Source organism: Sus scrofa, chromosome 1 (genome assembly GCF_000003025.6).
Source record: "Sus scrofa isolate TJ Tabasco breed Duroc chromosome 1, Sscrofa11.1, whole genome shotgun sequence".
In the NCBI taxonomy this organism is placed as follows: domain Eukaryota; kingdom Metazoa; phylum Chordata; class Mammalia; order Artiodactyla; family Suidae; genus Sus; species Sus scrofa.
Genome location: NC_010443.5, coordinates 242270799 through 242283275, shown reverse-complemented (window position 1 = coordinate 242283275; position 12477 = coordinate 242270799). Strand labels below are relative to the sequence as shown.

Below are 12477 nucleotides of genomic sequence, written 5' to 3'. Positions count from 1 at the left end.
ACAATTCTTTCCAGGTAAAATGCATTTCAACTTGTTAACTCTGTGGCCTTGCCTTTTTCAAATATATGATTTCCCCCCACTGGCCCACAAATGGAGCTGAAGTTCCCTGGGATAACATAGCATTTGGGACAGTACACAATCTGGCCCCAAGCTACTTTTCAAGTTTTACCTTTCACTTCTACCGCTCAAGCCAACCTACTCTCTAGCCAAAAGAGGATTCCTAGCCACTATCAGTACATCTACCACAGTATCTGCATCCACACCTCTGCTCATGCTCTTCCATCCTGCTTAAATATCCTTTTGACCTCTTTTCAAATCCTAACCATCCTTCAAGGTTCAGCTCAAATTCTACCTCTTCCATGAGTTTCTCAGGTCTTCACGATCCCCCACCAAACAGTAATCTCTTCTGAGTTTTTCACTGCACTTTTTAACAGGACCCTTTGTAACAATAACCAATTTCTACTTGGTTAGACGTAGGGGATATTCATTTCTTATGGCATCACAAGCTCTTTAAAGATGGATGTCATGTTATCAGATAGCTCTCCATCCACCAAAAGTGTCCAGGAAAATAACCAGTATAAAGTAGGAACTTAATAAATTCTATCTATGATAATTTCATTAGAGTTAAAAACAAATTCTGATGTGTAAAGAATGTGCAGTATCTCAAAAGTGGCTAGGCACTAAATTATCCCTGTAATTTTACCAAAGGCAGACAAGTATTTTGGGCTTACACAGTTCCCCAAATTGCCTTAAGTAGGAGCTTCTACCTACTGAAAAAGAGCCTTCCTATTCTGGTCACGTACTATCAGTATAAAGAATAAAACTGGCACTGATCTATTATATCTCCTACGGGAATACAGAGATTTCCTACTTTAAATATAGCACTTTGTATCAATATAGGAAACTGATATTTCAGGGGCTCATGGGATATAACTGATTCAGGTTTAGCGTGATTCAAGTGACAGAAATAACAAATTATTCAATGATAATAACCACTACCATTTATTGAGCACTTATGAGTATGTCAGATACTATTCTAAGCACTTGACATGCATTATCTCATTTAATTTTTATGACATTCCATGATAGATTCTATTCTCACTGTGCATATTTTTTTAGAAATTAGGCATAAAAGGTAGAGCGCACATCTTAAAAAGTGTCCGTCAAGATAACCAAAGAAAATGGGTAGACGATGCAAGTGTGGAAAAGCAATTATATAGAAGCCCTGGTCAGGGAGTCCCAAGATTGAGACCTGCTTCTGTTCACTAGACATAACCTCGCTGTGCCCACTGGTCCTCAGCCCTCAGAGTAGTTCTAAGAATCATATGAAATAACAAATATGAAAATGAGAGGTGAAAGAACACTGGACTTAAAGTCAAGAGACCTAGAATCCGACCTCTGCTCTGACCTTTATTACACATAAGGACTTTGTACAAATAAATCCTGTAGCTTCTTTGAGCTGCATCCATTCTTTTGACATGCACAGAGCTTCTACATATGCGCCAGACATTCTGCTAAGTATTAGAAATCCCAAGTGAACGTGAATGTTCTCCTGTTCTCATAGAACTCATAGCCTAGAGGGGGATACAGATGAGTAAAACAGACAATTATACTTAGAGTAGCTTAAGGGGTTGGACAGGGGAGTATATAAGAGAGGCACTTTATCTAGATTGAACAGTCAAGAGATAGTACCCAAAAGGAAACAACTTCTAAGCTGAGACTAGAAGGATGAATATTGAATTGCAGGCAAAGGAACAAGATTCAAAGATCTGTGCACAGAGGGCAAATGTTAACAGCAGATTCTAGAGAAGTAAAGAGGATTTTAAAAGCAAATATGAGAGGTGTTTCCTTGTGATGCAGTGGGTTAAGGAGCCAGCTTTGTCGCTGCAGTGGCAGGGGTCACTGCTGTGGTGTGGGTTTGATCCCTGACCTGGGAACTTCAACATGTCACAGGCACAGACAAAAAAAATTAAATAAAATGAAAGCAAATATGAGAGATTTTTCTCTATAATTTCTTATAACTGCATGTGAATCTACAATTAACTCAATAAAAATTTAAAAAAAAACATATATGATGGAAGTTCCCGTTGTGGCTCAGAACTAATGAGCCCAACTAGCATCCATGAGGACGCAGGTTCAATCAAGCCTCGCTCAGTGGGTTAAGGATCTAGCATTGCCGTGAGCTGCGATGTAAGTCGCAGACATGGCTCAGATCCCAAGTTGCTGTGGCTGTGGCATAGGCCAGCAGCTTTAGCTCCAATTCGACCCAAAGGCCAGGGAACTTCCATACGCAGTGTATGCAGCCCTAAAAAAAGCAACAACAACAATAATAATAATAATAATTAATTAAAAATAAAATTTAAAAAACATATATGAGAGTACTCTGTGAACTGAGAAGCACCTTAGCTATTTAAGTTAGTATTATCACTAATAGTCAACTGAATAATGTATACTGCTACAAAGAACAAAGCTGGCAAGGTCATGCTAACGGAAGTAGAAGTAATAAGGACAACTAGCATCCATATTTCAGTAACTGGCCAAAATTGGGAAATTGTGATTCAATACCTTTAACGTCTGGTCGATACTGTAGTCCATCATCTTTCTTTCCCAATAAACTAGTGTCATCTGTGTCTATAAGAGAAAACAGTTTTCAAATTAAGATACATAGTAAGTTTCACACTATCAAACTTCTAAATATTCCAAATGCTCCAGGTCTTTCCCAACTCTCTGTCCATTTATCCTGCCCACATTTTCCACCATTGTCTTGATGTACTGTGCCACTTTTATCTCAGGCCACAAGGCATCTCAGAAATAAATGCACTCTGCATGAACAACAGGCTAACTTCATTCAGACGCCAGTTCAAATATCATCTGCTTAAAAAAACTCTTCCCTGCGCAAACTGAAATAATACATATCTTGAAGAGAAAGGATTAGCCCTTTCTCCAAAGGACAGTGGTCTCGAGATTTACCTTCCCCCGCCACTGTTACCCTGGAAAAATATCAGATTAAATGCGGGGGGCAGGGGGGCTCAACTGTGTTATCAGACCAAACTGACTATAAAAATGACCCCTGGGGAGTTCCCGTTGTGGCGCAGTGGTTAACGAATCCGACTAGGAACCATGAGGTTGCGGGTTCGATCCCTGCCCTTGCTCAGTGGGTTAACGATCCGGCGTTGCCGTGAGCTGTGGTGTAGGTTGCAGACGCGGCTCGGATCCCGTGTTGCTGTGGCTCTGGCGTAGGCCGGTGGCTACAGCTCCGATTCAACCCCTAGCCTGGGAACCTCCATATGCCGCGGAAGCGGCCCAAGAAATAGCAACAATAACAACAACAATAAAAAAAAAAAAAAAGACAAAAGACAAAAAAAAAAAAAAAAAATGACCCCTGACTGGTGAATTATATTAGATCTGGGATGACAGTACATGAACCATAAAACATCTGTTTGGAAGCACAAGTTTTAGCCTCCCAATATATAGCTGGGGGAAAGGAGAGGTATAGTCAGCATACATGGAGACCAAAATAAAAGTCAAGGATCAACTATTCCAAAGGATTTTAAATCAGTATGAATCAATTAACAAAATCCTTTTTTTTAATAGGATTAAAAAAAAAAAGTTGGAGTTCCCGTCGTGGTGCAGCAGAAATGAATCCGATTAGGAACCATGTGGTTGCAGTTTTGATCCCTGGCCTCGCTCAGTGGGTTAAGGATCCAGCATTGTGGTTAGCTGTGGTGTAGGTCAAAGACGCAGCTCAGATCTGGCGTTACTGTGGCTATGGCGTAGGCTGGTGGCTACAGCTCCAATTAGACCCCTAGCCTGGGAATCTCCACATGCCGGGGGTGCAGCCCTGAAAAGACAAAAAGACAAAAAAAAAAAAAAAAAAATCCTCAAGCTTGACCAACTGTGCTCTGACTTTGAAATTCCAGGTGGTACCATTCAAGCACATACCGGTTCCTCAGAAAAGATATTCTCTCTCCATGCTACACTTTCAACCGAGGTTCTAAATGCCAACCATGCTACCTCTTCAAGATCAAAGCTAAGTGGACTGTCCACCGACATGGGGTCCCTATCAGCAAACAGTTTCATACACACACCTGACCCCACCTAGAAATCCTAGGATGAGCTTCTTGGGCACTCTCTGGTAACTTAGACCAGAGATACCATAATCAGTTGTTCAGTACTTCACAAAGAATTTGTTACCAGTATAAAGTACCAAATTTTGGTTTAGGATTTTTTTCCCTTAGCCCAGATAAAATATACCCCCTTAATAAATGAAGTCAAAAAAAAAAAAAAAAAAAAAAGGGAGGCGGGGGGAGGGAGGGTGGTTAGACCTAGTAAGCAGGAAAGATGCACAATCCTAGCCCATGAGAATGTGTCTGGCCCTTGTTTGTTACTAGGAAATGATGTATTATCCTAGCCCATGTGAGCACTGCCAGGAAAAAAAGGATGAAAACCTCTGCCTTTAATGATGGGACATTTCTAGTAGGCATAGAAAACAAAAACTGAGAGTTGCCTGGTGGCCTAGCAGTTAAGGATTTGATGTTGTCACTGCTGTGACTCAGGTTTGACCCCTGGCCAGGCTCTTTTCACATGTCCGCATGCCATGGGTACAGTCAAAAAAAAAAAAAAAGAAAAAGAAAAAAGAAAACAAAAACTCATTCTTAGCTGGTATCATAGCTTCTAAACTATGACGAAAAAGCAAGAAGAGGAAAAAGAATTTTAAACTGAAGGTAATAATTTTTCCTTCTATTCCATAACTTCATACCAAAAATCTCTTAACAGTACATAACATGTTGGGGCAAAAACCACAGAGAGAATAATGCGAAAACAAAATAAACCATATGCTCTAGGAAAAAAATATGAAGATATATATGGCAATACTTATAGTTTTGCTATAATTAAAGTAAGTTGACAAACACTTAACTACAACCATTACAAATTTGAGACTACCTTTAAGAACTATATTTACAAGTCCATGTTAGGATCAGCTTAGTAATTAAACAATCAAGAAGCATCACTGTGTCTTGAGAAAATGAGAATAAATGAAAAAAAAGCTATATTAGTAACAGAAAAAAAATTATAAAATACATAGTAATTATAAAGCATCAAAGATTTCTCATTTTGCAAAGTTGGAACACTACCAAAATGTGCAAATAAGAGTATGCATATGTTATACTAAAGACAGGTCTTTAGATAAGTAAAATAAATTTTACCTGTGCAATGACCAAGATGCCTTATGTCAATTTGTTCTTGTTTTATACAAGATGCTTCACGAACAAAACAGGGATTATTATAGGAACTCCCATCAGAAGCACACACAGGATTAAAACTGTATCCACTGCAATCTATATTACATACACACCTGTCAGAAAAAAAAACAATGTACCTATATTATACAATAAAAGTACTGCACAATGCTGCAATAGCAAAAAAGAACAATTCCTTCTTTTAAAAAAAACTTCTAAACTTTTTTATTATAGTTGATTTATAATATTATATTACAACACATTAATTCAATATTTTTACAGATTGTACTCCATTTAAAGTTATTATAAACTATTGGCTATATTCCCTGCACTATATAAAATACTTTTGTAGCTTATTTATCTTATACATAGTAGTTTGTAAGCAATTCTTTCTTTTTTTCTGCTTTCTGTAACAGAAGTAAATACACTGTTTTAAGTCACTGATAAAAGTTTAAGCAAAGTGAATGCTCAACTAACAGTTTCAGGTGAGAATTTAGAGATAATTTCACCCAGATATTATTAATCCAGGGGTTTCTCCAGAATTTTTACATCTAGAGACAATAATCAAGAAATGTCAACATTAATTAAAAAGCACCATACTATAGTAGAAAGGACCCAGAATTCTGCGTCAAAAGTCATGAATCTAAATCTAAACCCATCTAATAACCAGATTTGTATCCAGTCTCTCCGTAAGTTTTAGTTTACTGAATTGTAAAACAGAGGTAATAATAATATAACTAACCTTACCAAATAATTAGGAAGATTAAAAAATAGATATTAAACATATAAAAGTGTTTCCTAACCACACATCTATCTGTATAACTGAGTGTCCACTGAACACTGAGACTGCTTTATGGAGAAGACCAGGAAAGTCCAAGGCATGGTTACTTCTCTCAAGGAGAGTAAAATCTAACTGAGAATATAAAAAAAAAAAACCACAGAGACTCTTCTGTTTCCAGCAGCATGGTGGACACAGAACCTGCATTAATCCTCCTACTAAAAACAACCAAAGGTACTGGATAAAACATTTAAGACATTCTCAAACGCATTCATAAGATGTCAAGAAGCCAAGGAATACTCAGGACAAATATTAAATGAAGACAGGAACAGAGAAAGGTCAATTAAGTTTGGTAAAGCTGATTTTCACCTTGAAGGGATCTGCCAAACTAGGTAAACTCAATTATCTACTTTTTGGCTCTGCAGGCCTCTAGAAACAGAAGACAAAGAATACTGACCTACCTAAGGTGGAGAATCTGAAGACACTAGAAAAAAGCAGGAGGGTAAAGTAGAAATGAGTTGCCATATTCCAAAGGAACTGTTTAAAGGGGAAAAAAAAAATTCTGCCCTAAGCCATGACACTGAAGAGAAGGAAGAAAAACTATCTCCCCTGAGAATTCAAAACCACAAGCCAGCCCTCACATGGGGGGCTTAAAATACTACTTGAGTGTTCTGAAAAACCTCAAGCCAAGAATTTAAGAGTCAAGGATTAGAAGGGGCCCCAGGCAACTGATATAAGTCAACACAATTCTCTCTGGAGAAAGTCAACTTTATTATCCTAGACCTCAAACATTTTTCAAGTTATAATTCTGAGAAAAACAAGCAGATCACACACATGCTCCCTCATTCCCATACCCACAACAAACAAGGAAATAAAACACCAGAGGCAGAGCAAGCAGATGTGAAAAAGGACTAAAAGAACTTCTAATAAATAAATGTACTGTCAGAAATAAAAACCCATTAGGCAAATTTAACAGATTAGATAAACTAAAGGTGAATTCATGAACTGGAAAACAGGTCAGAGGAAATTACCCAGACCCACAGCAGAGTCAAAGAGACAGAAAACATGGGGAAAAAAAGATTAAAAAGATTAAAAGACATAGAAGACAGAGTCACAAGTTCTACTCAAAAATCTGACTGGGGAGTTCCCGTCGTGGTGCAGTGGTTAACGAATCCGACTAGGAACCATGAGGTTGCGGGTTCGGTCCCTGCCCTTGCTCAGTGGGTTAACGATCCGGCGTTGCCATGAGCTGTGGTGAAGGTTGCAGATGCGGCTCGGATCCCGCATTGCTGTGGCTCTGGCGTAGGCCAGTGGCTACAGCTCCGATTCGGCCCCTAGCCTGGGAACCTCCATATGCCGAGGGAGCGGCCCAAGAAATAGCAACAACAACAAAAGACAGAAGACAAAAAGACAAAGGACAAAAGACAAAAAAAAAAAAAAAAAATCTGACTGGAATCCTGCAAGAGTTAAAAGAATGAGGCAAAGACAAGATTCTTAGCAATTTCTCAAACTTTCTAAAACCAAAAAAGATACTAATCTAAATATCCATGAAGCCCAATAAATTCTAAACAGGATTATTAAAAAGAAATCAAGACAGTGAAATATCACAGTGAAATTTTTGTAACAATAAAAACAGTAACATAAAAGCAGCCAGATAGAGAAAAACTACCTTCAAGGAAGCAAAGAGACAGGTGTCTTCAAAAGCAATACTGAAGCCAAACTGTTTATTTATAGCCAAAAGACAGTGAAATAATACTGCAATGTGCTGAGATAAAATAGAATTCTATATAAAAGGAACTATCTTTCATGAATAAGTATAGAATAAAAGTAATCTGAAAGAGTAAAAATTTAGAGAGTTTGTCCCCTGCTGATTGTCAGTAAAGGAAATTATAAAGGCAGTAAAACAATGATCCTATAAGGAAGATCTGTGATGCAAACATAAATGAAAAACAAAAGTGCAAATATACATGTAGGTAATGTTAACAACATACTGACTATATAAAACAATGACAACAGTGCTCTTTGCTGCTAAATTTTCTTTAAAATGATGAATTAAAATATAATGATAGCATACAAATTGGGAGGGAATGAATTTATAGTGTTCTAAGAATAACAAAGATACTGATGACTTTTAGGCTGTGATAAGTACAAAAGCATGCTAAAATTGCTAAGGTTATCACCAAAAGGATCACGTATAACACTGAAAACCGAGAAAAACAAACAAAAAACATAACAAAGAAAGAAATAAAGGAATGGCAGGACAAAAGTACAAAATAGGATAACAAAAAAAAAAATTAAAGTACATCAGTACGATATATTTAAGGAAAGTTTCTAGTTAAAAAACATAGATAGGCTAGTTAAAAATACAAAAGCCAGATATACTGCTTACAAAGTACATGTTAAACTATAATGATATGGGTAGTTGCCAGGGGCTGGGGGTAGCAGGGAATGGAGAGTTACTGTTGAATAGGTATAGTTTCAGTTTTATAAGATAAAAGAGTTTGGGAGATGGATGGTAGTGATGGTAGCACAATATTATAAAAGCCTTTAATACCACTGATCGGTAAGCTTAAAAGTAGTTAAAGTCTGGAGTTCCCATAGTGGCTCAGCGGTTAACAAACCCAACTAGCATCCATGAGTACCAAGGGTTCTATCCCTGGCCTCACTCAGTGGGTTAAGGATCCAGCATTGCCGTGAGCTGTGGTGTAGGTCACAGACATGGCTCGGATCCCACGTTGCTGTGGCTGTTGTGTAGCTGGCGGTTAGAGCTCCGATTCGACTCCTCACCTGGAACTTCCATATATGCCTCATGTGCAGCCCTAAAAAGACAAAAAAAAAAAAAAAGTTAAGGTCTGTAAACCAGCTATAGCGGAAAAAATAAAAATCATTTTAAAAAAAGGTAGTTAAGGTGACTGATTTTATTACGGGTATTGTGGCAAAATAAAAGGATTGTGATAAATATACCATACCTGGAATGGAAGAAACCTGGTACAGTTTCGCGTGTGTGTGTGTGTGTGTGTGTGTGTGTCTCAGACATTAGAGTCTTTAGGGCAAAAAGGAGTTATGATAAAGAAGGTCCTTCATAAAAAAAAAAACAACTTATTCACCAGAAAGATATAATAATTCTAAATATTTTTAAGTAGTCTCAAAAGCTATAAAGCAAAAATGGATAAAACCGCAATGAGAAACAGCCAAATCCACCACAGCAGATTTTAACACACATCTCTCTGCAATTCATGTATCAAGCAAATAAAATATCAGTAAAACTGAAATATCTACAGATGAAAGAATATGATATTGGAATTTGGTTTAAAATACTTCTCCCAAAAAAGGGGGGAGGGAAAAAGAGATAAAACAAAACTGGACTTTTTACACTAACTGAAACTGAGGGATGCATATATGGGAAGGGGTCCACTTTATTCTTTTCCTCCTCTTCTATATGTTTGAAGACTTCCTTAATTCCTGGCGAATTACAGGACTAAATGTGAAAGGCAAAATTACAAAAGACCAAGCATAAGAGACCAATGAATTTAAGTTTGAAATAAAGAATATCTCGAAAGAGAATGAAAAAAAGATAATTTCCAAACAAAAGTAACTACAGCCCATACAGCTAACAAATAATCAATATCCAGAATACATATAAAAATTAATTTGAAAATAATATATATAAGAAGTGCCCACTGTAGCGCCGTGGAAACGAATCCAACTAGTATCCATGAGGATGAAGGTTCAACCCCTGGCCTCGCTCAGTGAGTTAAGGATTTGGTGTTGGCCGTGAGCTGTGGTGTAGGTCGCAGACACAGTTCAGATCCCATGTTGCTGTGGCTATGGGGTAGGCCGGCAGCTGTAGCTCCGATTCGACCCCTAGCCTGGGAACTTCTATATACAGCAGGTTCAGCCCTAAAACGCAAAAGGAAGGAAGGAAAGAAGGAAGGAAATAAGATATAGAACTTGTAAGTATACAAGAACAATATATGTGAATAGATGTTCAATCTGTTCAGTAACCAAGAAGATGTAAATTTAAACCACAATGAGATACCATCACATTCACTTAACAGCAGGAATTAAGAGAACAGCAAGGGGTTGACAAGGGTGAGGAACAAAGGAAGAGGGAACTTACTGGTACAACCACTTTGGAAAACAGGCATTACCAGGAAAAGCTCGACTTGCACATGCCCAATAATTTCACTACTAAGGCCTTCCTTGAAAATCTTACACGTGTGCCCAGGAGACACACATATGAATGTTCACAGAGCATTACTTATGAGAACAAAAGACTGGAAACAATCCAAATATCCATCAACACTAAAATGGACTGTAAAAGGCTGTGGAAAAGTCAAGAAACTGAATTCAATAAGCAGCTATGAGCATTAAGACAAATGAATCTCAAAAACATAATGCTGTGCAAAAGAAGATATACATATCATGATTCCATTTATATAAAATTCAAAATCAATCAGAAGCCAACTGATATTACCATTAAGAGGGTTATCATGTGATAAAACTACAAAGACAGCAAAAGAATGACTTCAGCAAAATGCAATAGAGCGGGCAGATCAAAGAAAGATGCAACTGGGAAAAGACAAGGGGGTAGGGAGGGGCAGCTCTGAAGTACTGACATACCCTATTTCCTGGCTTGGGATGTAAGAGTCACAAGTTGTTTCATTTGTGTGTATTAAACCAAATGTGTAAGTTTTCATAAACTTCTTAATACATGCTTTGTTTCGCAATTTAAAAACGAAGGCACCAGAAAAAAAATTTTAATTCCTAAGAATATTTACTAACTGCCAGAAGCCAGCTCCAGCAGCCAGGGAGTGAACACTTTCCCGAAGAAGATGGACGGACGTCGGCTTTTGCATCGGAGACAGCCTCTTTGTCCCTTCTTTGAGGGCGCTGGACTGCTCAAATTCTATTAGTAACAGTGGTTGATTATATAGACAGTTTTTCACTACACATTACATCACAGTGTTAAAAGTACATTGGTTAACTATTACATGGTATAGCAGCTATACATCATGTTCTAAGATCTTTGTTTTAACTAAACTTAGTAACTACAATTTAAGGGCAATTAGGTACAATACATCGTGTGGAAAGGAGGAGACTCAGTACAAATCATCCCATGGCCAGCCAGTCTTTACAATTTGAAGAGGCCACAGACACAAGAATTTGGCATTCACAAACCTTGTTTGTAGACTGGTGCTTATCTTCAAAGTGTTATGGCAGGGAGACAGTGTAAGTAAATATAAACCAACTTAACTAAACTAGCTATCACTTAAAAGCTTTTAAAATCAAGGACAAAACTCACAGCTACGTTTTTTGGATAATATATGTCTAACTTTTATGAACCTCATTAAGATCCTAACTCTAAAGTTTACTATATAACTAGTTAATAGATAAACACTATGTTTTAACTAAGTTGGATTAAATAGGGGAAAGTCCTTCAGGATGAAATTCTTATTATATTATTGTTGTGACTTCGTTAAATCACAAATCACCAGGGGAAAATAAGAATGGAAAGTAAGAATAATAAGTAAATAATCAGGAAAGACTGAGGAAAACAGAATAACAAGTGAATAACAGAAAAGACTAAATCATCCATGGAACAATCCCCACTCAGCAACACAAAATGGAAATTATTTCCTGGGAAATTAGTTTTCCACCTATGTCAGCGGGCAAGCCTTATTGTCTTCTGGGACCTGTCCTCGGAATTGTGCCGTGCAGGCAGGCATCCCCTTGTTTATGAACCTGCCCTCGGAATTGTACCGTTTAGACAGGCCCCTTTTATGAGCTTGCTCTTGGAACTGTATCGTTCAGGCAGGCTCCTTTTTTTGATTAGGAGCCTGCCTTCGGAATTGCACCGTTCAGGCAAAACTCCCTTCCTTGGCTCCTTGTATCTTCTCGGCTCCCCGCAACTAACACGTCAAAAATGGCTTTTACTTTTTTAAAGGGATGGGGGTGGAGAGACTGTGACAGAGGCCTGAAAAATGTAAAGTATTTACTAACTGGTCCTTTAGAGAAAAACTTTTCCAGCTCCAGGTTTAAGGGATACAAGTCAGCAACGATGGAATGGCAATAAAACTGAAACAGAGGCCAATGGAAGAAAATATTACAGAACAGTTTCAAGGGTGAGAAAAGGCTCAGCAGAAAAGGCAAGAAACCATACCCATCTAGTAAGAGAAACGAGTGTCTCAGCAGAGGGCACTGTGGCCCAACAAGTGTAGGAAAAGTTGGTGCTCCTCAGTGGGCTGGTACCACCGTGTGTAAGTCCAGGAGCTGTGAAAACAATCATTGCTCTGTTCTCAAGCGCACATGAGGAAAGAAAATGAAATCATCGTCTCATCCAGCTCAGTGAAACAATGGGCAGAGGGCAGTAACAGACCCTAGAGGCCACTGACACCTCTGAACACAGCAGTTCCCGGCGTCTGGAGACTGGTGACAGCAGCAGAGGGTAAATGCCCA

At 38.1% G+C, this 12477-nt stretch overlaps 1 protein-coding gene across 2 annotated transcripts in view; it reads right to left on the bottom strand.

The window, feature by feature from the left end:
• Nucleotides 1–12477, bottom strand: part of TMEFF1 (transmembrane protein with EGF like and two follistatin like domains 1) — a 94924-nt gene that overhangs the window by 26603 nt on the left and 55844 nt on the right. For both annotated transcript variants that reach the window (XM_005660298.3, XM_013993712.2), the window contains exons 6-7: nt 5208–5356; nt 2566–2631 (exon numbers count right to left, since the gene is read on the bottom strand). In XM_005660298.3, coding sequence (XP_005660355.1) covers nt 2566–2631; nt 5208–5356 — 215 coding nt within the window. The remainder of the gene's footprint in view (nt 1–2565; nt 2632–5207; nt 5357–12477) is intronic.